The sequence below is a fragment of the Falco rusticolus genome, chromosome 4 (genome assembly GCF_015220075.1).
Source record: "Falco rusticolus isolate bFalRus1 chromosome 4, bFalRus1.pri, whole genome shotgun sequence".
Classification (NCBI taxonomy): Eukaryota; Metazoa; Chordata; class Aves; order Falconiformes; family Falconidae; genus Falco; species Falco rusticolus.
In genome coordinates, this window is record NC_051190.1 from 5,364,389 (window position 1) to 5,388,745 (window position 24,357).

The following is a 24,357-nucleotide window of genomic DNA, read 5'->3' on the forward strand; positions in this document are numbered from 1 at the left end:
AGCAATAGATTTTCTTCTCGCTGGTAATTTAAGTCATTTTATGAACACCTACCATTTTATTCGTACGTGTAACAATTACACATCTCTAAAGCAGCTGAATCATGACATGGCTGTGTCACGTTAGACGTGCTCTCTGCAGAGTCCCTTGGAGAAAGCCTGCGTTACTACCTAAGTGTTTCTGCAATCTCTGCTTGAAAATTCAGTGTATGAAAGGAGTAAGCAATCCATCGTTAGTTTTATGTGATCTCCAAGATAGTAATATTTAATAATCCATAAACAGTTAGCATCAAGAGAAGATGTCACATCACTCTAGCACTACTATTCAGCACAGACCCTAGAAGTATGACGCTCAAGCAAGACATATCAAGGGTTTACTATGTGTATTGTCCCCAGTTTAGCTGCTTTTAGACAAACAGCCTAAAGACCTCACTGGAACATATTCTTAATTCCTGAAGTGAGACCTTCTGAATGTTATGTATTATAGATTTAGAGACATGTTCAGATACTTGGATTTTATTTTCTTTTGTTCTGTTTCAATACACATCCAGTCCAGATGTGAGCATACCCTCGAAACTAAAAATGTCAAGACCTAGACAGAAGCCAGAAATTAAAAGTGGAGAAATAAGATGTACTTTCCTGATATTAAAGATTTTTATTCATTTTAGAACCTTGTGGAAATCTAGAATTGTAGATTTTGTACTGAACCATAAATAATGTTCCTAATACTGTGTGCATTAAAAAACAGGCTAAGTCTTACTAAGTATTAGGTATAGGAAAAACTAAGACTTAACAGCAAAAGTTACAGAAAACATGTTCATCATTCAAGTGTACTTTTAGTTGCACATAAAGCATTTCAGCAAAATCAGCATCATTTTTTACCAGCTTCTTATTATAAGAGATTTCTTCCTAGAAGCTATTTTTTCCATATCCTCTACAGAGGAGTTTCAGACAAGCAACATGGAAAAACAATTTAGGAAAGGCAAACATGGGGGTGGATCACACACTTAGAGGTGATCAGGTTAGAAAGTATAACATCTTAAAACAGCACGGGTTTTTTGCTAGTTGTAAAAGGACTACTTCAGTTTCATGACAGACCACTGACAAAAATCACAAGCGACCTATTAATGCACTCTGAAAAGATTAAGTCAGGAAAGGAAATTAATTCTACACAGGTATTTGTCCAAATGAGAGTCACAGAGCAACATTACTAGCCCAGAAGCTACAAGATCAAAATGTCTTGGCTTTGACAAAACAAACTTGCAAAAATACTTTATTGAAAGGGAACAGACTCACATATGCGTAACTCCAGGGGATTACTAGGATACTGTAGAAGATACCTAACTACACTTGGGAAAAGCTCCCCAGTTCTGGGACAACTCCAGCTGCCCACTGTCTTCAGGAAGTGAAGCCTTTAAAACATCAACACAGCATTTACTGTTGTGCCTGCTGGAAACAGATAATCAGTTTAGTTTTATCTTCATTAAAAAAAAAAAAAAAAAAAGAGAACTCTAACACTCAGTTACTGTGAGGTGACACCTAAGGAACTTTTTTTTTTTCACTGGCGAGATGAAAGGCTGAAGATATGAAGAATACTAGAACAAACTGCCTGGGTTTTGTTATTTTTGTCTAGTAATTTCTATTAGAGATAGCATCCAAGCTGGTTGGATCTTGCATCAGCCTTTGAATGTTAAAAAAATTTAATATTATGAGCTTGTAGTGCATCTGATCTAATGGCAAGCTTTCTGAAGAGGCACAAAGTTCCCTGGATGACCTAATATGCTTTCGAACCAGCAACGCTCAGCTTTTCCCTGAAGATCAGGTTATTCAATTAGAAATTCTCTCTCCTCCTCCCTCCATCCTGGTTGGGAACCTGACCTCCTTCTTCTTCTGCATGTCTTGATGGTAACAAAAATACATACAACATGGAGATCATTTGCTAACAATTTATACACATAGGACCCTGAGAAAACCAAATCTAAACAGAGGAACAAAAAGGATGTCAGAAAGAAAAGAGCAGAAACACAAGTCAAAGATGCTACACAGACAGACTTCATATGAGACAACCTGCGTGACAACCCTGCACGCTACTACGAACGAGGGCTAGGCTGCCACCCAGAAAGACCCAGACAAGCTATAAAGTAATGAGCCAACAGGAACCTTAAGAAATTCAACAACTAAAAAAACAAAGCCTTGCACCTGGGCAGGAATAACCCCTGGCTACACTGCAGGCTGGAGTTACGCCAGAACGGACCTGGGCTCTTGGAAGACAGCAAACCGAATGTAAGCCAGCGGGTGCCCTGGCAGCAGAGGCAGCCAGCTGCACCTGGGCTGTGCAGCAGGAGCACAGCCAGCAGATTGAGGGATCTTGCTCCTCAGCACTCCATTAGATCACCTCTAGAGCACTGCATTCAGTTTTGGGCTCAAGCCAGTTGTCAGAAAAGTTGATCGGGTTCTGCAGACCGCTATCAGGATGGTTGAGGAGTTGGAGAGCTTGCTCTGTGGGAAGAGGCTGAGGGAATGGGGCTTATTCAGCCTGGCAAAGACAAGGCTTCAATGATACTCAGGAGCAGCCTTCCAATACTTACAAAAAGGTTATCAAGCACATGGAGCCAGGCTCTTCACAGTGGTGCACTGTGGAAGAGAGACAACAGACATAGCCTGAAACAAGATGGGTTCCGACTGTATGCAAGGCAAAACATTTTTACCACCGGGACTGTCAAACCATGGAGCAGGCTGCCCAGACAGGTTGTGCTGTCTCCAACCTCGGAGATTTGAGACTAGTCTAGGCAAAGCCCTGAGCAACCTGTTCTGACCTCACGTTGACCATGCTTTTAGCAGGAGGTTTGACTACAGGACTTCCCGAGGTCCTTTCTGACCTGCATCATCCTGCGATGCATAAAAAACCCCAAAACAAACACCACTTACTTTGAGCCTATCTTAAGAGTACACCTTTGTTATCTGAGCAGCAGCAAATTACCTAAGCACCTACTTAGCATATTAGTCTCCCTCTGGCAGACACCCGTTGAAGACAGGAATTTCCTAGAGCAATTCAGAGAAGGAGCCTAAACTGCATATTTTGCATTGTTTTCTGGAAGCCTCTCTTTGCCTCTCCACTGAGATGAAACAACCAAGGAGATTAGGTTTCCCTGCATACTCTCCTTTTTCAAAAAGGGAGATTGCATTAAGACTTGTTTCTAAGGTTACCTTGCGAATAAAGAGTCAGCACTTCTGCAGTGGTATGTGCTCCCAAATAGGTACTAAATTCATTCCAGAGATAAGAAACTGCCCTCCTAATGTAATTCTGAGGGTTATTATACATTGATCTTGAAGTTCACACCGTAACAAGCTTTCCCAAGAACAAAACCCAAATTGTATTTGTCAAAGATAAATCCCAAAGAACACAAATAAAAAGTAGTATAATTCTAGTTTCCAAACAAGGTCTAGTGATCAAATTATTTCTCAGGAAGCCTATCGACTCCTTTTCTGTTTCAACTTCTGATTCAGGTGGTCATTTCAGTGAATTCTGCTCTGTCAGGTAACAGGACACAAGCATGGGTCTACACATTTATTAGATGCATTATCTGTTTACACAGGCACATTTAGACAGACAAGATCCTGACTCAGAACAGCTTGCAGTGTGAGTTTTGTATTCTTTTTCCCTTTTGCAGCAATAGCAATTTAAATCTCTAATTTAAATTTGTCCATGGAACTTTAAGTTTTGCTGAGCTGATGGTCACTGCTGGTGTCTTCTGAAATGCATGGCTTTTTATCCAGCATGTAAAGATGTCCTGACTGTTAGATTAATTTCCTTCTAGATGTGAAATATGGATTCTTTGTTCATGTTTCCATATCCCTTCCTTTTTCACATTTCTACTCAGCTGTTCCTAGACGAATGCATCACCTTCATGTTTCTCTCTAAAACAGGTACAGGTTCCTCAGTTTTGTTTCTTTTACCTCACTATGTTGACACCTGAGCAGATACACCAATTTTCTTTCAGTGAAGACTGGTGGTTTCTTTTCTAAGTTACACTTTTAAATTGGTAAACTAGCAAAGCTTCTCTTATAGGAGGAGTAACCATTTTGCTACATCATAATAAAAAATTCAGAAAGAATGCAGAAAATAAATTGTACATTATTAACTGTCATAGTTCTCACTGAAAAGCAACAAATCAGGCCATTGGGAATGGAACCTGTTAGTGCTGATGATCAAGATCATATTGTCTTAGACACACAAGATTAAAATCTTTACACAATGAAAAGAAGCTTTCTAAGCCCAGAGCTGAATGAGATGTGGAATTAGAGCCTTTGGTTCCGAGTATGGAGAATACTCAATAGTAACTCTAAATAGATGCAACAAAGCAAAATTTGTTAAGGATGGCCCAGGGATGACAACCTGGGCAACCACCACAACTTCCACCACCGACATTTCCAGTTTTCACGACAGCTTGCACTTTTTGTAACTGTTCTGAAACTACTTCTTGCAGTCAAGCTTGTGGCTGATATAAACACACCTTTTAGTTTTTTTAAGCATTCATAAAATTTACAAGGAATACTGCTTTCTGCACATGTACAATTAACAGAAGAGGCCTCTACATGATGACATCACTGATACACTAGCATGTCAAATGAAACTGAACTAATGAGCTACTGAAACAAGTTATAATTTCAAATTATAAGCACTGCTGAAACTGAAGCTAAAAAAAAAAAAATTGTTCCATGACCAGTAACTAATGAAAATTGGTTTCCTGTAGACTTGTGTCCTTGTTGCTTTAGCCCTTCTTCCTTCTCTCCCTTTGACATCATTATCAGCCAGGAGACAGAAATGCTGCGGTTAATTTGGGGCTATGTACTTAGCTGCCCAGCAAGCTGCTGTGAAATTAAACATATCATGTGTTGCGCTAGCCTTTTCCCTCAGTGAGGGCACTAATTTGAGTCTTTTTCAGTGCTAACAGTGTATCAGTTTTCATGGAGCCTTTAACAGCCAAATGGGAAGTGCTTTCAAATCTGATCAACCTTGGCCAACAAGTTAAACAAATACAGGGAGGACTGCCTAAGACAGTCCAGTGATGCTCTAAGGAAACAAGTTTTATTTTCTTAGGATGCCAGCTATAAAGCCCAATTGGTATTTCCCCTGAAAACATAAATGTAGTAGTAAAGGTGACAAGTATCTAATTTTCATTCTCATCAAGTAATTCAGATATTTAGAAAGCTTTTCAGAAGGTCTAGGTGTCTGAAGTCATATTCTGAACTGGCTGTAAAACATGTCTATTCAGCCTAAAACACACAGAACTATTCTGAACAACAGGAAGTTTATCAACCACTCAGAGAAGTCCAACATTTTAACCTTTTTAGTAAAAAATGAAAATACAGACACAGTCTTTCCATTTTTCATCTCAAGTTTTACAAGGAAGTAGCAAACAGGCATGCATATTTAGTTTTGCCACTACCATGCGCTGACACTTACCTTTCTAAACACAGGAGCGGCAGCAAAATTGGGGATGAGCGTAACAAAATTGTCACAGCTGTTGACTAAGCAATGCACGTGCAAGCCTTAAAAACTCTGTTGAAAATCTTGAATCTCTTTTTAAATTCTACCTTCAGCGAAATGCCTCACAATTTTTCAATGATTAATAAACCTTTAGAACAGAAGGGGAAAAAACCCCACCTGTTTTTGTGGCAGATGTAACAAAACAGTCTTACAGAATTTACAAAAAGCAAACTGACTTGCTGCATGGCACACCTTAGGAGAAAGGGAAAAAGCTATGCCTATTGTGGCAGAGAGAAAGAAAGGTCACTATTATCCCATTCTCTGATGTGTCCAGTTTCCCTTTTATAGCTGTCTACTTGGCAGATGCACAAAGCAAGTGTGATGAAGCAGCAGAACAGACTTACTGTAAACTAAAAGCATCAGACGCAAGTTACTTGTCTTAAAAAAAATAAAAATCTACTGAAGGCCACATTAGCTTTCTTGTGCAACCTGTTCTCTAGCATATTTACACTTTAAGCAGTACAGAAAACTATTGCACATAAACTCAGATCAGTAGAAAATAAAACAATATGGTAGGAAAACCTCCAGCTAATTATTTTTGACAGCTGAAGAACATGACTAAACAAAAAATTCTCTTAAATAAAGAAGACAGCAAGAAGCTACATTCTGAAAGCCAAAGCACACTGAAGCTATACAGCTCACGTAGCTGAAGGGCACTGAGGGGGGATCACAAGGGCTAAGTTTAGCCTTGTAAGGCTAATTGGCCCAGGTATCCTCTGCAGTCAACAGAGGGACTGGGACACCAGAGGGTGACCGAGAACAAGAGCCTTGCATAGTTGCTACAAATTAATCTGTTACACTGCTCTGATTAAATGTTATGATTGATTTTAGCTTAATTGCTTGTAGTTATATTAAATTTGTACCTTAAGTGAAGCTAGTGGATGTTCTGGACCAAGTAAACTCCAATGAAAGGAAGCCAAATCTTCATCAGGTAGAATATGATTACCTAGAACATAATGTGAAACTTTATTTAGGTACACCATAAAATGTTACACACTGTTTCTACACACAGCAAAACAAATCTGCAATCAGTCCTTAAATCCCGATCAACAGGATTAACAGAGATACTAAACTTGCAGACATCTTTTTGTTACTCCAGAAAAACCTAATTAGCATGCTGCCACTGCAGCAAAATACACCATGCTCCGTTTGAGGAGCACTCTTCCATGAAACCCAGCTTACTCACAGAAGCAACAGAGCCAGTCACAACACACGGTGTCAACCTCAACCTGGCATGTCCGGTTAGGGGATTTCCTATTAGGGGATCCTCAAAAGGATTTAGTAATGCAGGTGCAGCAGTGTAAGAACACACTCTGTTGTTCCCAGACACAAGCTGGTAAGCCTTTCCCACATCCCAACACGTGCCGTTACTGATCCACATCGGAGCTGCCTCTGGAATCTGCACTCTGCTCCATCATGCAGTGTTGGTCAAGCAGGCAAATTTATCTATCAGGAACACTGACAGTTCCAGTAACACTTAGCAGGTTCCCAGTTCCTAAGTTTCTTTTACTGACCTGACCAGGTCAGACAGGAGCCAGGGCTGGCAGCATCAAAGTAATTGGGAAATTATGTAGTTGTTTCAATGAATGGAGAGAGTGACTATATTTACCAAGCTGTTCATACCAAATGGGAGGCCACTTAAATTATTTTTTTTTCCCAAAGCACATTATGCTCAGAAAAACCACCTTAAAAGTTCTTACTAGGAAATATTTCAAACATTTGAATTAATCAACTAATCAACCACTGACAGAATTCAGGGGCTGTGGATCCAAATTTTATGAAAAGCTAAACAATGTATTACTACACTTCTAACAGAAAACTTACAAGATATTTTCAATATCTGGTTTTATAGAGCAGCAGTTTAGCAGTGAATGCACAATTCTTACTGCTGTCAATACATTTACAGTTTTGGGTTTTTTTTAACAATTTCACAGTTTGGACAACATCTTGAACTCCCATCTACTCATAAAGAATACGACAAGATTCTTTGAATATGACAATTGTTTACTTTCTTAATACTTTGCTTGTAAAATAATTCAGTTTGCTTTTAATATTCTAAGATGTGAAAACCAAGGAAGCTGCCCATCACCTGGTGACTAGCAGACGTCCCCTTAGAGAGGGAAATCTTTTGTGTCCAATCAATACTTCACCTACTGCTGAGATCTCCAGCAAGGAAACATTGTAATTTTTATTCATTAGGCGCTAAACTAAACTCACATCCGAAGGATTCAACAACTTTGTATATAACAACCACATTCTTACTAATCTAATCAAGGTAGGATTAGACAGCCTTTATAATGCAAGTCTGAAAAAAAAATCAATTACAGCCAGAACACTGCACAGTTTTGTGATAACTAACAATAACTCCTGCAGATGCTAAGACTACCTTTTAAAATAGTCAAGAGCTTCTCTCCCTTCCACCAAAACCTCAATCTTGTTTGGTTTCCATCTGTCATTTCAGTTAATTCCATCCCCTTGACCATACATATAAGACAGTCTGACTATATGGTCAATTCTCACCACATACTGAAGGGCAGCAGTCTTCTGTGGTCCAGATAAGAAGGTATGCCTGTACTTACCTTACATAGTTCTAAAATTCTACTGAGAAACAGGATGAGGCTATGTAACTAAAACACATGTTACAAAGTACTGTCACAGTGGGAGAGAGATCAACATTACATAAGCAACCTCTGTTTCTTGACCTGGCTGAACAACCTCAACATATATTGATTTTTCCCATTTTAATGGCTTATTATAGTGTATGCCTTCGGTTTTTTTAAAAGCAATTAGATACTAATTGAAGCGACTGCCCTTTCTGAAGAGTTCACTGAATTACAGCCCTATACCCCACACTGTGTTTGTTTTCCTACTGCTGAAGCTTGGGTTTGGTTTCGTTGTTTTGTTTTTTAAATAATTCTGAAGTATTAGTCAAAATTTACAGAAGAACCCCAATCAACTCCCTGTTTACATCAACAGCAACTAGGACAGAACTTTTTAAGAGCACACTCTCAGAGGACGTTATCTTGGCCACATTTTAATTATCCATGACAAGGATACTCCTTACATCATAAAGCTAGAACTAGAAAATCCTTCTGCATGAAAAGCTGTAAGAAGGAAAAAGCTGTAAAACAAGCCAACCAACTACAGTGTATACAAAACCTTCTCAGAAAGTAATATTGAAAAATTTGACTAGTTGGAATAGTCAGAAAAATATTTTGCTGGAATACTTCAATAGAGACTTTTCACTTCCAAATAATTTGCCATTGAGAACACTTTTTTTAATTGACCAGTTAGGTGTCGTTCCTTAGACCCCTCCAACTGCTGCATGTTTGGCTGAATCATTCAAGAATTTTTTTCTTTATTCACTGTCCCCAAATCAACCCTTGAAGTTAATGACAAGAAAGTGTTTGAACACAAAGCAGTTTTGAGTTTTCGTATACAGGGACACAGATTTCCAGACCTAAAGCTGAAACCAGCAACTTAACTGCAATTATTTCAGAATACTTTATTCCTAAACAAAGTACTAGCATTAGGAGTTACACTGATGTACCCAGAACAGAAGAGCAACCTAACAGATTTCATATGCCTTCCCATGTAATCAAGGGCTCACTTACTCCTTCTCATTGTGATTTTCTTTATTCTACTTCTCAGGTTCGTAAGAGACTCAAAGAGGCCACAGGACTAAGGGTGGAATAACCTGTGAACCCAGACAAGCCCTCAGGTATTAAATAAAAATATAGAAGTTTAGATCTGAATGAGCTACCCTGCTTTAAACGTACGCCACGCTACACACCATTATGTGCCTATACATGCATTTAGTATTTTATTTAAAAAATTCCCAAAGTTACTATATTCCTAAGGTTGCAAAAGTTAAAAAATGTTGCTAGTACTTTCAGTCAAATGGTATTTGTTGTAAGCTTATATAATCACTGCTAATACAAAAAAATCCCAAACACCAACAAATACTAATTAAAGGAAGACCTCCAAAGTATCTTCTAACCCTGATTTCCATAAGCTTTACTCTATTCTGTTTACTCATACTGAATATACACACACAAAAGAAATGCATAAAAATACACAAAACTAAACTTGTAGCTGAACTGGGTTTTTTAACCTTTGTACCAATTTGGGGGGGAAAAAAGCTACAAAATATATCTCTAGTAATCATGTGAAATGACCTCCGGTTTCCTTCTAAAAGCAGGCTGAAAACTGTCATGTAAGATACCAAGAGAAATCTATTCAAGAGCTTCTTGCATAAAATTGCAAAAACTTCAGAAAATTTATCAGAATTTACCTACCATTTAATATAACCAATGCCTCAACTGGCCACACAGCTATAATTCAGTGACAAGTTAAAACAATGTCATTCACATGTACTTCACATTAATTCTATAAAGCGTATCTGCAACTGTGAAACTGCTTTTCAAGCAGTAATTCTTACTCACTGAACTGGCATGCAACAACTTATTTATAGACTCTTCTGAAACAAAGCCTAGCAATAGTCATCTGTCATGCAATTTACACAGAGTTTATAACAAAAACTGCAGCTTAGCCAGTCATCTGCCATTCCTCCATACAGCTATGAGGCAGGTAATGATTCCACATATGAAAAAACATACACTAAGTAAAAGCAACTTGAACTAGTTAAATACTTGTGGCTTTCTACTGTAAGATGCATTGGTTCCTCCTCCTTAACATGGAAGGTACCTGCCTGGACTAGAAACAATTTAGTATTAAGGACAACTAAAACATTACTATGCCAAAGCAGTAATACACAGCCCCTTTCATTCACAGCTTTCAAATTTTACGTTTTATTCTTCTATCATGTACCTGCACCAAAGCACAAAGTCAGTGAGAAAATAAAAAGAAAATCCAGTTTTCTTGATTTGTTTGCTCAGTACAAGATCAGGAACATGGCTGCTCCGTGTTTATTTACCCAAAAAGAAGTTAGAATGTTGTTCTAAACTGATGTTATTCATTGGAGTCAACTTTGTTAGTAATTAATTCATTCTTCCATCTGAGAGAGCATGACAGCTACGCTTTACCAGTGCTGTCGAAACACTGTGTGCTAAAATTGTCCCATTTAAGCAGGGATGTGAAACCGAGGTCCTTCCTGCCTATGCTACTTAAAGATACTATACCACTTAGAATTAGAAGCAGGAGTGCCAAGAAAGTATCCAGACAAAACTAATGGAATGGTAAGATGCTGTTCACCAGTCTTTTCAAATGTGCGGAGTTTCACTCAATTATCTAATCTAATGTATTTCTGGTGCAGCTGATGTGCTGCCATTATTTGTCCAATATTCATTTCTGAGGGAAAAAAAGCCCCTGCAATGCAAACATCTTCACTCCGTAGATGTTATTTTTAGTTAAGACTACAAAACAGAACACAAGTATGCTTTCCCAGTATATTATTAAAATTAGACCTTGTGTACTATAGAAGACCAAAACTAGCAGAACCACAACTGCCCCAAACCCCCCCCACCGAGAACGTTTTGGCTAGGCAGAGCTTTGCAGAGTTCTCTCTACTCCTGTTTCTAGACAGCCACAATTTGCATTGCTTGCAGGTCCCTACAAATTCAGCATGTCTGGCCTCATAAAAACGCATCCAGCCCACCTCAAGTATAATAGGAATATCTGCAACAAAGCGATGTCTTTCCCTAGGTGCTTTGTCAAATTATACACATATATTTCAAAACAGTTAACAGAAACTGAAATCACGTCTGACTACCAGCATCAAGTTCTTTTATTACTTCACTTACCTAAAAGAGCAGCAAAAATAGGAAAGCGATTTGGATTCAGGTCCAGTTGCTTGGCAACTTCATGCATTAGGTATTGGCTTGTTGTGAGACTTTTCCCATTACGGCTCAGTTTTAGGGCATGGGCACTGAAATAGTAAGGGATGTTGCACAATGCATAATCGGAGTCATATGCAACCAAACCATGGAAACCTTTTTCTCTGCAGAAAGCAATTACTTCTTGATGATGATCCTCAATGCTCTGTGCAACCTACAGTGGAAGACAGAGTAATTAGCTACAGTGTTAAATTGCAGTACTGATTTATCACATGTATTACAATATACTGGGTCTTTCTGAAACTATATACGTGCATTTGAAACTCTTGCAGTATATTTAAAGTAATTTCAAAAATTCAATGACGCAGCACATATGGACAGAATGTAAGGAGCGCTCAGAAACACAATACAAAGTTCCGAAAGCCTGCACACTGAAGTGGCATTATGTATTACTGAACTCTATCTGAAGTAACTGTTTATTAACAGAAACATTCAAACTCTAAACATATTAGTATACTAGTGTCTGTATTAACTCATGGGAAAAATCTGAAGGCTGTAGATATTCAAGAAGTTCACCAAGGCAAGATGCACCCTTAAAAAGGAATCACATGATCCCTTGTAAAGTTGTGCAGCCCTGTTTTAAAAGAAACAAAACATAACCCTAGATGAACGGGGGTAACTTTCTTCACCTTTCAGATGTCTACCTTGCTGTGTTAAGCCAATTTTTTTCCTCTTTCTACCTTCAGCCTATTCATTTATGCACAGCTGTCTCTGACGGTGCACACTCCTTCCAGTTTACAGCCCAAACTTTACCTCTCAACTCACGCTGCCTAACAAAGCACGTTATTTTAGACCATGCAATCAGATGACTAGAACAGGCACATTGTGCAGGGTAGACATGGGACAATTCCTAACACTGGAAATATAAAAGCAACTCTTTCTCATCAAGAAGGTTATACTAAAACAAAAAGCCAAGATGGCAGGTTACTACCTACAATCCTGCATTTCTACACGCTGTCAGGAACTGTCACAACTACAGTCTGCATACAAGCACACAAAAATAAAGTGAGCCAAGTGCTTTTGATGCCTAATGCTTTTACCATCTACACACATAATAAAGATCCAGAAAACTCCCTAGAGGTTGGGTGTTGGTATACCCTACCATCACCAAGTATTCAATTTTAACAACGCAGATAGCAAGCCATCCCAAAATAGACTAGTACAAAACCATTAGCTTCAGTCTCCACAATACGCATGAGTAACTACAGCACCAGTGCTAGTGATGCTATTTCCTCTGCAGCCAAAACCTCGAGAACATGAGCGAGGGTCGTACACCTCTACAGCCCTCTCCAACGTCCTGCAGTCATCTATCTCTCAGCAAAGAGCTTTTGTTTAACAGAAGGTTTGCAGTGACCCTTCCTTTTCTACTCATGCATTACTCCAATTAGTCTTCTGGTGAGTAAGAATTTGCTTTTCCTATGTAGCTTCAGGTTCCCTTTCTAGCAAAATCCTGAGCAGCTGAACAGTCAGCACCTCACTCTATTACTACGATCAATACCGGCTCACAAAACTCTCTCTACTCCTGATGCTACCACCTTAGAGTCTTTAGAAAATGTTACATCTTTGGAAATGTGTTTGATGGACTGTATCAGAGTGGTTTTTAAATTTACTTTTGTTTGTGAGAAAAAAAGGTGTATTGATTTTTCTAATAATTATATTATCACATAGCATAACATGCGCCTGCTGTACAGAGAATTGAAAGACACCATAAATATCTTTGGAAAAATTTAAAGATACCAGATTTATACAGTTACTAACTCGAGGGCAATTTAGGCTTGACCATCCCTCCCCAGTCTTCACATGTTTTAAATCAGGAAAATCCCCCAGGTTGGTTTTTTTATTTTATTAAGGGTACAGAGATTTAAATTATGTACATGTATCTAAAATCAACATCTTCGCATACATGACAACCACAGGCCATCTGTCAAAAACAAAGTAAGAATTCTTTTTGCAGCACTAGATGTGACATGGCTATGCAGATAATAAGAGGAAACTTGTGCAGTCAGCTCTGATCTCCTATAAACTGTTTCCTCTGCCTCCTCCAGCCTCCAGTTCCCTCCCTTCCCATTTTACAGAGCTATCTGACACAGCAAGCTATGAGCATGAAACTGCAATATGTTTAGGTTATAGTAGAATCCACATTCAAATAATTGAACCGTCACAGGAAAAAAAGCTGTATTTACCAAGGTACAGTTAACCTGCAACATAAAACTCTAACAAGATGAGAGTCAGAGAATTAAGTTTGCAGCTTTCAGAAAAGGAGGGAGTCTGAAGATGCAACTATACCCAGGCAACACGCACACTTCAAAATCAACCCAGAGAGGACGCAGGGATAACCGCAGCCAGGAGTTTGGAATAATTTTCAAGTCTAAATCTTGTGTAAACATTAATGGTGCTGGATCAGAAAGAGAGAATCCTGTCCGAGTAAACAGGCACATGCATGTTTAAGATACTGAGAACAAAACAGTCTCACCAAAGTATTAAAGATGTTAAGTTAATCCACTGCTTAAATATTTATGCAAAGCAGGTTTGCTAATGTTTAAAAGTTTCTTTTAAGAATTATTCCCCCCTCCCCCAAACAGAAAAATACCAGGTCACAATTAAGCTAAAAACCCGTAGGATATTCGTTATAACTTGGAGGAACCTGTTATTTTTACATCCTGCCGAAACCATCTGCAAGTGATTTATAATTGTTCTGGATAGAAGACATTACTCTTTTTCTCCCCTCTAATTACCAAAATAGATTAAATTCATAGCGAGTCCCTAACTCTGCACAGCTCTTCTACTCAAGACTCAAATGTTTCCTGAAAATATGAAAATCAGCTTCATATTTGAAGTTCATAAGTATTCTCAATCCAAACTTCTCAAAACAAAGTGAGAAAACACTAGCATTTGGCAAGTGTCTTATGTGTATGTTAATTAAAAAAAATAATCACCCATACGTGCAAATAAAAATCACACCTTTCAAGATGCATTTGCTCATTGCCCAGCAGGAGGGTTGCTAGAAAGTGAGCATGGGGGAGAACATGAATAAAACTGGAGTAAGGTATAAAGAAAGATAAATGTAATAAAGTAGATTTAGAAAGATTTTAAATTGTATAAGAGAAGAAGAAAAGCAGAAAAGGAATGTAATTTAAGTTCTGCAGTATCTTTGATGTGTATTATGCATGTTACCACTATAACCATTAAATATACTTTCTCACCTGAAAATGAAACAATTTAAAACAGTTATCCACAGTTTCTCAACAGCTGTATAAATGAAGCATCAAATCAGAACTGCTGATACCCTTCCCATCCCCAAGACAGCTGACCAGTTCAGACAGCCACTGCAGTTCAGACACACACGGTGGTCGCTCAGTGATATGAACGTTCCTAACAGCAACAAACTCTCCCCCACAAACAGATCAGTATTTTGTTAACAAGTACTTGCCAGCTCCCGGTGCTAACGTAAGGCAGACAGATACCCACCCCTCAAATCTTCCCCATCAAAATTGTGGGGCTTTTTCATTTGTTTCTTTTTTTTTTTTTTTTTTTTTGGATAGAAAAGGCACTCGGTATGACATGTCCTCTCGTTCCTAAAACTGTTTCCAGAGATTAAGAATAAGGCCTATTAGCGAGAAACCATAAAGGAGCTAATGCTGCAGCTAAGCTTGAAAGTAAACAAAGTGCTACAGGTGACACTGTTGTCAAATGTGGCAACTTTATTTGGATGTCATGTACTTCAACAGGAATGAACCAGGTCTGAGACAATGCATTTAAAGACTAACAGCTAGTTCAACATACCACAGAACTACTACAAATACCAAATTCCTAGCAATATCAAAACAGCTGTCTTCCTGTTGTGTACTGTGCATTTCAATACTGCATTAAACAAAGTATCCAGTTTAACACACTAAAAGGAAAAAATATTCTTACTGTACCCCATTCATTGCTTTCACTAATGATCTCTAAGTCTCAATAAAAAATTAAGGAAGATTTATAATGCACCCGTAACCAGATCAAGATAAATATCTTCACTGCACGGTCCCTAAAACTTTGCTTAAAGAATTTAAGCAGTATTAAGAAGTATTTCCTAGGTACAAAACCCACCCAAACAACAAAAAAGTTCAAATGAGGATGGTTTTGCTACCCCTCAAATTCCCACTGCCATTCATATCCAAAACACGTACATGACTTTCCTTCCACACTGGCCAGAAAAACCCATTTCTACAATAGACACGGCTATAACGTCTTCACTTCAACCAGGCAACAAGCCCCAGACGTCACGCTCAGCAGAGCTCGACGCACCCTGCAAGAACAGCTTTGCCTCCGCTTCCAGTTCGTTCCGCACACGCTTCGCCCAGCCCGGTGGCCCCGGCGTGCCAATGGCCACTGCGGGTGGGTCTTCCACCGCCCGCTGCCTGCCCGGGGAGGCTTCAGGCCAGCCCGTCGCACAGGGAGCTGCAGGGAACGCGATCCTCCCAGGATGGGTCCGGCTGAGTGAGCGGGGCCGGGCTAAGAGGGAGCAACAGCTACTCGCGTCCCGTCGGCAGAACTAGGAGAAACTTCACCTAAAGTCACCTTTTGGGTGAGCGCCTTCCAAGAGTCATCTTTACCCGGGACTGCAACCCGGCCAGAACTTTTCTAATCGGTACAAAAGCCAGATAATGTTAAGCTGCTCCTAGTGATCACGCGTGCAACCCTAAAGGTTGCATAATACTTTTCTACACACTAAAGTAATTTATGATAATAAGGGCTACAAGCATGCACTTCACTCCCGCTGCTCTTCCCTCCCTAGCGGGAAAGCAAGCGAGCAACTCTGAAAATTGCAGCTTCATCCCGGGGCTTGTTTTTCTAGTGTCTTGTGTTTCAATATACGCAGCCGCTCGGCTTAACAGAAACCACCACAAATCACGAACGCTGTACAGAGAGATGCGACGTTCATATTCTGCAACCTCTGAAATCGTGGCCTGGGTGTTGGCCCGAGATCACCACGGACCCCAGCTCCTTGCCTGCAGCGTTGCCAATGTTACCAGAAAGCAGAGATTCCCCTTAAAATCGGAACTTTAAATGAAGAACTGTCGGATCGGTGCTCCTGACCCCATAGACTGGAAGCGTTTGCCGTTACAGAGTAAGGAACGGATTATTCTACACTTGATCAAAAGCTCGTTAATACATCTGGGCAATGCCGATCAAACCCCTCACCTTCTCAAACACGAAACTCGAACCTCTGCGTTTTGGAGCAAGCCATTTCACCTTCTGCGCAAGTTTATACGCCTCGCCTCAGCAGGGAACTTGTTGCAGATCTGCCGTGCTCGATAACTGATTTTTTTTTTCTTTCGTCTTAATAATTAATTAGATTACGATGCTTTCGGCCAGCCGCTCTCACCTGCGGCAGCCAAGTCGCAGCCCCATCGCCCTGCCGAGCGGAGGGGCGGGGGGGGGCCTGGGCAAGAAGGGACATTTTGAGTCGACGGAGCGGCAGCCCCGAAAGAACATGGAGGCAAAAACCTCCCTGCTGCTGGGCCTGGCTTCGCAGCCAGGGGAATCCGGGAGGCCCCGGGCGCTGCCGGCCGCCCCGCACAGGCCGGCCGGCCACGCCGTATAAATAGCAAAATCCCCCGGGGATTGAGGCCGCCGAAACTTGGGCCGCCCCCGCGGGCCTCGACGACATTTTGAGGCGCTGAGGGGAGAGGCAGGGCGCCCCCCCCGCCCCCGCCGGGCTGGGCACTGGCAAGGCCCCGGGCAGCCCCCGCTGCCATCTTAGCGCGGCGGCGCCGGCGGAGGGGAGCGGCGGGGGCGCAAGAGAGCGGCGGGGAGGGGGCGCCGGTGGCCCGGGGGGCCTTGGCCCGGGCGGGAGGCCCGTCTCCTCCTCACCTTGATGTGGAAGCGGATGAGGGCCAGGCGGATGCAGTGCGCCATGCAGACGGGCGGCAGGAACCAGACCTTGGGCGGCGGGGTGCCCTTGTTCTGGACGTGGCTGACGATCTGCTGCGCCGTCTGGCGCTCGTTGCCCTGGCGCTTCACCCACTCGTGGAGCCGGGCCTTCTCCAGGGCGCCGTTGAAGAAGACGAAGAGCTCGATGTTGCCGTTGAAGCAGGCCTTGGCCAGGGCCGCCAGGTAGCCCAGCATGTGGTTCCACTGCCCGCCGCTCACCCAGTCCGTGTAGAAGCCGCCGTAGAGCCGGTGCAGGCAGTTGTCGGCGTCGATGAGGAGGCGCAGCGGGGTCTGGGGGGGCCGCTGGCGGCCCCCACCCACGAGGCTGCCCCGCGCCAGCTTCTGCAGCTCGACGGGCACCACGGCGCTGGGGCAGTGCTTCTCGATGTAGTCCTGGAAACCCTGCACTCCCATGGTGAGGACCGGGCGGCGGCGGCGGGCGGGCGAGCGGGGGCCCGGCGGCGGCGGCGGCGGCAGCGGCGGCGGCGGGGTCTGGGCTCGGGCCGGGCGGCGCGGCGGCGGCTGTAGTTGCGGGTGGGCGGTGGGAGCGGTGGAGCCGGGTGGGAGCGCTGGCTGCCGTCGGTGGCCGTTCAGGGGGGAGTTGTATGGATTAGTGGGGGGCTCATGGCTGCTGCGGCCGCCATGTGCTGCTCTCACAGAGCCATGGCTCGGGGATCCGGGCTGCTGCCGCTGCGGCTCCGACTGCCGGGGGGAGGGGGAGCGGCACAGCGCGCAGGAAGCCAACCCGCCGCCGCCGCCGCCTGCGGCAGGGAGAGCGGAACAGGCGGGACTTGGCGGCGGCCGCCGCTGCCACTCACAGGCGGCGCGGGGCGCGCACACGGGCGCCGGGGGAGGGAGGGCGGGCGGGGAGCGCGCCCCCCGCGCCCCCGGCCCGGTGCCCGCCGCCCTCAGGCCCCCCGCGCTGCCCTGCCCTGCGGCACTGGGGCGGCGGGGCCCGCGCAGCCCGCCCGCCGCGGCCGTTGCATAACCCAGGCATGCGCGGGAGCGCGGGCGGAAGCGGGTGGCGGGGAAGGGGAGGGGGCTCGGGGGGAGGCGGGGGAGTGGCGGGGGGCGGTGGGAGCCCGCTCGGGCCGGGCCGGAGCGCTGCGCGGCCGCGGCCGCCGCCCCCCCCCCCCCCCCTACCCCACCCCGCCGCGCGTCGGTCCCGCCTCCGCGGCTCCCCCGGGCAGCGCCGCTCCCCTCGGCGCCGCCAGCGCCCGGGGCGGGGCAGCGCGGCCGCCGCCGTGGCCAAGCGGCGCCCCGGGGCACCTGTTGCGCCGCCGCTCGGAGGCCGCGTCTGGGCCGGGCCCCGGCGGGCAGCCGTGCCGGCCCCCCCCCGCTCCCGCTGCCGGGCCGGCCGCGCCGCGCTCGGCCTCGGACTGCCGGGCCGGCTCGCGAGGCCTTCCCCGCCTGGCAGACATGGCGGTCGCGGCCGCTCTGTGCAGATAATAATTACAGGCTGTCCCCGCCTCGCCCGCAGCCCGCGTTCACTGCTGCTGGCAAAACTTGCAGGCGGGTTCCAGGGCCTTTCCGCCTCCGGTAGAGGCGAGGCGGCTGCTGGCGCCCCGAGGCCTGGCCGCCCAGGCCGGGCCTCACTGGGGCCGGTAAGTGGGCATCGATACAGGCTGCCGGGGGAAAACCCCCGTTCCGTTCCGCACGGGCGGTGAGGGAGTATCCTTACAGTTTCGGCCGCATGAAATTATGTTTTAAAAGGCCAAGATTAGGGCTTTTCCTGAGCTATAGAAGTTGCATGCAGTTTGTCATTGAAATTGTACTGCGGCGCGCGAGGAGTTCTGTGCTATGCAGGTGTCAAGAAAATGTCAGGCTGCACGTGCTGTATAGTCACATTAATATTTTATTGATAGGGAAAAAAATGTGTTCTTAATGAGACTTCAGTCAGGCTGGATTGGCACCTACAGTAAATATTCCCACCAGGGAAATGCTGTCTTGGGGAGCGGGTTGGTTCTCTCGCAGGCGGTGCAGTGCTAATGCAAGGCTGCTCGGAGGGTGTTGTATCCAATACCGTCTGGTACAGCATAAGGTCGGTGAAATAAAGAATACTGAAAAAAGGTATGGAAATAGTCAATGAGAAATAATGCTTCTTCCTAGAAATCTGGTTTTGTAATAATCTGAGAGTGTGGTTTCCTAAGTAAATAGTCTGATTTCTTTCCAAACTACTTTTCCCTTAGACTTCCTAGATTTTACTTTAAGAGCAGGCATGCGTTAGGATAGCATCAAGATAACAAAAACACTGAAACACTTTGAAAGGCACACAAAGCATGGGAGTAGACCAACAGTGCTAATAGAGGATCAAGGAGAAAGAACTTTAAAATTCCAAATATCCCCAACCACATCAAAATTCAGCCAAAGAACAAGTACCGCCATACATGAAGCGCATAAAAAGCAGGTGATGAGACATGCCGGCAGGTATTCAATGCTGTAACCAAACAGTACAAAGTTTGATCAAAACCAGGACAGACTGTTCGCTAATTAGTCTTGAGAAGAGGGCGGTAGCTGATTCAAGATGCCTCACAGGATAGTTAGGTTCAGTAGTTTTAAGAATGGCAGTCATGTATAAATAAAATGTCTCCAAAGTTTGCTTGGGTTATGTTTTGTGTTGTTTAAGAAGGAAAACTAGTCAAAAGCATTGTCTACCAGAAGCCTGACCGTTAATGTCCTGATGTTTCCCATGGAGTTAGGTAGGTAGAGACAGTAGAACTGAGTGCTGCCAGGTTTGTGTGCCCATCCATAAACCTGACCCTCCTTCCCCAAAAGAAAAGAGAGGAAAAACAGAAGGGTAAACAAGGTGCTTCAAGAAGTTATTTGATGCAAGTTGTTGCTTTGCTGCAAATAAAACTTTGGCCAGACAAGAAGGCAACAGAAAAAAAGTGCAATATATGGAAAGCAAAATTACACTGCAAAACAGGTAGACTAAGATAGACTTAGAAAGCAGTTAACCAAAGGCACAAAGACAAACAAGGTTGTTTTTTTCATCAACCAGCAGCAGAAAGCCTGCAGGAATCATCGGGTTATCTGCATGTAAGTAAATGGTGCGATGGAGGAAAAGGCATTGAAGAGTTTTCTTTCTCAGCACTGAGCCACAATGCATTTTGCTGTTAACACTTATTGGTTGTGCAAAGGAAGGGTTAACAAAAATTAATACTAAAGGCAGTGACTCATTTTCCAACCTGAATAGAAGAGAATTAGGAGTGGCTCCCTAGAAGGAAGGAACTGAACAGTCATTAGGAAGAACTTGAAATGAATAACCGTGTCAGGGCAAGAACATAGAAACGAATGTTATCATCTTAGTTTTGATACCCCTGCTAACAAAACTTGGTCCCACTGTGAGAGGACTATGGACATAGGCTGTGGGACAGGCTATCCACGGTAATCTTGATGATGGGTACATTTGGTTGGGAATAATTGATGCATATATTATCCATGGGAAACACTTGTTTTACGCGATTTCCATTAATATTTCTCCTCCTTTCTCACTCTGGTGTGTCTCACTGTGGAGCTGCTGCTCCCTGAACTTCCCAGTTCTTGCTGCTATAGGCAAAAAACCTCCAGGTCCCTCCTCCTTACTGCTGCTTGCTGTGGGCAAGATACTTTTCTGTATTGCTACTTCAGCGCTCGAAGTGAAATATATCTCTTATATTATTCTTTTGGTACTAACTTTTAATGCAAACATTTGCAAATAAACATGCAATAAATGTTAACATTCTGCTGTTAGCTGACTGTTACTAGCTGCCCTGTTTCTCTTCCCTGTCATCTGGAGCATTTGACTGTAGTAGGGGTGAATAGCATGCAGCAATAAAACCAACCCTTGTTCCTCTCGTGGTGTATTGCTTGCATATACCTATTAAATAAATATTTTGCTTACAGAGACTTGCAGAATCTTCATGCAGTTTATATAAAACCAGCAAAAAAAAGGGACACATCTGCAGGCTGCCTTAGCTTCATCCTCAGTATGTTATTTCAGGTGATTTCCTTTTGTTGGTTTTTTGTTGTTGTTGGTTGTTTGGGTTTTTTTTAAGTTACAGGCATGCCTGGCACTTAGTCTAAAATAGTTGCAAAAATAGTAGAAACTGAAGAACAATTGCTTAGGTTTAAAAAAAAAAATTTTGGACAAAGTCACTCACAGTCTTGCTCTGATTTTTTATCATGGTACTTGCTACTAGGTGAGACATTCCTTTCTTGTACCGTAGGTTGCTTGCAATTAAACCATATACAATCACTCAAAGTTTATACAACGCAAGAATTTCCATATTCAGGGATCTCTCTGTAGCCTGCTGAAATATCTACAAGCACCATGGTGCTCTAGCATACAGTAACTTCTTTCAAATATCTATGATACCTGTGATGGAACATTTTCCTCTTAGGACACGCAAATGTGCATATGGGAGACACCTAACTGAGTCATTTACATGCTTATCGGTCTCTCCATCAGCATCAGATCTTAGAGCAGTTTCAGTCTATTTCTGGAACTTCTTCCTTTTTCAGCTTTCAGCAAGACATAAAAGCTGCAGAAACCCATAGGTGATTGGTCAGCTTAAATAGGTTTATTGCTAACAGTTAATTTTTTTCTTAGTCTACAAAAAGGAGTATTATTGTTACAGCAACAATTCATCGATAGCAATTCTCGTGGGGTTTTTTGTAAAACTCTTTGCAAAGAAGACTTTGCTGCAATCTTTAGTTTCCGCTGATCAGCTCTCACCCATCAAGCATTCCTTCACTCTAACGTTTCAGACTTAATTTAAAATTCAACTTCCACCATAACTTCAAATCATGAAAAACTAGTTGCCCTGGTATCTGGTGAATGCGAGTTCCATCTTTTTGCTGGTATCAAGCCTTTTCTGTTGGCTACATGCCCATTCTATTTTGCCACAGCATGGAACTTGTGCAGGAGACTATTCTACTTGCTAGCATCAGTCTCCTGCAGTGTCTCACTGGCTGCTTTGAACTTTGATGATGGATCATTTTGCCACATCTTAATTTGTTTTTCACTGCTGTTCTTGCAAAAATTCAGCCATGTAGATTTTGTGCCTTTGTCAAGCTCTCCATCTCTTTTTTAGCTTAAGCCACAAGTTTAACTCTGAGGACTGTTAGCAAAGACTGTAAGAGATGCCCAAAAACTTGCAGTCCACTGTTTTTTTGTCTTTTCATTCTCCCTTGCCAGCTGGCCTCATAGACCAGCTTTGTGATAGTTGAGGGCAAGTCCTACTTCTTCTTTACACATCTAAGATAGGGGTGCTATTCTGGCACTCAGGAAGTCTGCTCTCCTTGCACTTGCCTCATGCAAATACATGCCCAGTGGTGACCATACAGGAAGATGTCTTTTTTTTCACCCTCCTACTGGCATTGGCTTTTTTATTGAACTTAACAGAATGTAGATTTATCCAAAGTGTGTTCTTCCTCATTACATTTTTCACTCTTAGTCAAAAGCCATTTTGTGATAAGCTGTTTTATTTCGTGTGCTTGCCTTTACTATCAAGACAAACTGCTGTTGATTTTTGATTAATTCTTCAGAGGTTTTCTCACATTTCCAGCCCTCTGTTAATTGCAGTAAGTTATTTAAGAACCATCAGTCTTTCCCAAAATTGCTATATCCTACTGAGTTCTTGCGTATTCAGTGTTTTCTGTATGCTATCCCTGATAGCTTCCCATGAAGAGGAGGCTAATCCAAACGGCTGACAACGGGGCAGAAGCCCAGCAAAGACACCCGTGGTGGAACAAAGACTCTTTTTTTTCAGTGTCTTCACATTATATGGGAATGTTGCTTGGCATCTTAATTTTGCTGTGAGTTCCTTGTAATACTTTCTCCATTTATGGTTGTTGGCCTGTGTTTCGGGGTGTTGTCCGTTATCCAGTAGACAGACTATTACTTAGTATCGTTAACAATTACCTATGCAAAACACTAGCAGGCGGCTCCCCTGGAGCACCTGTTCTCAGAGTTGTGGCTATGGCAAACCCTGCACCACGTTTTTGAGTACTTGGTCTCTTGTTCCTCCCAAGACAATACATGCTTCGTGTGTTTGAGAAAAGCAGACTTAGGAAGTGTATTGGATTTGAACTGGGCAACAATTTACGTTTCTGGTATAGAATGGTGAATGTAGAGAGAGGGAGTGAAGGCATAACATCACAAAAACAGGGTCACGAGGAGCTGTGTTACCTTCCTGGGCAGTATTGCAAGACCGCGTGTTGGCAACCACTTTTGAGTTGCACTTTTTCCCTATTTTCTTGGGCCAGTTGACCCATTAATAGCCTCTTCGAGTCTGTTTTCCCCTCCTTTCCCTCTTTTCTAAAGGCATCTTCAGCTTTCCAAATAATTTCTTTAGGCCATTAAAATACTAGTAAAGCATGCCAGGCCAACACTGAAATCTTTGTAGACAGGTCATATCTGAGAGCACGCTGCTTGCTATGTGAATGACAGAGGAAAAGAACTTCTCCCAAAGCCTGCTGTGAAGCCCACGTTAAGGTGAAGCGCTATGTAGTCCAAGGACCGGTCCAAAGAAAAGATGATTCAAAAGGCATCATATTTTCGTAGAACCACTGCTACACTCACAGGTGAAATTTTTGACTGAACGTGAAGGCCGACCCATTAGGAACTAGGCCCTGTACAGACAGTACAATGTCAGTGGTGAATGACAGTATTGCTCCGGCAAACTTCTAGGGCAAGAAAATGACTGGCAGCGAGTCCTCCAAGTGTATGGGAAAAGCAGCCCTGCAGAGGAGGGGGCAAGTGACGCTGTCTGAAAGAATTCCTCCTTTCAGAGAACAAGCAGTGCTTTCACAGCAGTGGATACTTAGCCGTGGCACACAGTATACAGATTACATCAGGTCCATTCGCTGCCTTTAATTATTTTTTAAAAAACAAAAGCGTGAAAATTTCCAGTTCTAAATTTCAGTTTTCGGGAATAAAAGCATAAATAATACAGGCAGTATGAAGCAGGCAACAGGAGCTGGTGGAGAGCAATAGCACTGGTTCTTTGAAAACCTGGAACAGTAGCACGCTGTTCCCGTGGTATTAATGAATAG

General features: G+C 43.1%; 1 protein-coding gene and 1 long non-coding RNA gene across 8 annotated transcripts in view; one reads left to right on the forward strand and one right to left on the reverse strand.

Annotated features, from left to right (window-relative positions):
- The window catches only part of FAM120A (family with sequence similarity 120A), a 55,967-nt gene extending 37,832 nt beyond the window's left edge, over positions 1 to 18,135 (reverse strand). For 2 of the 4 annotated variants that reach the window (XM_037383677.1, XM_037383680.1), the window contains exons 1-3: positions 17,260 to 18,134; positions 11,311 to 11,557; positions 6,412 to 6,494 (exon numbers count right to left, since the gene is read on the reverse strand). In XM_037383677.1, the coding sequence (XP_037239574.1) occupies positions 6,412 to 6,494; positions 11,311 to 11,557; positions 17,260 to 17,733 (804 nt within the window). In that variant the 5' untranslated portion in view covers positions 17,734 to 18,134. Of the gene's footprint in view, positions 1 to 6,411; positions 6,495 to 11,310; positions 11,558 to 16,587; positions 16,905 to 17,259 lie in introns of those variants that run through there. The other 2 variants (XM_037383679.1, XM_037383681.1) reach the window with 2 other exon arrangements.
- Positions 17,623 to 24,357, forward strand: part of LOC119146272 — a 28,346-nt gene continuing 21,611 nt past the window's right edge. For all 4 annotated transcript variants that reach the window (XR_005103686.1, XR_005103688.1, XR_005103689.1 and 1 more), the window contains exon 1: positions 17,623 to 17,734. This is a non-coding gene — a long non-coding RNA (uncharacterized LOC119146272). The remainder of the gene's footprint in view (positions 17,735 to 24,357) is intronic.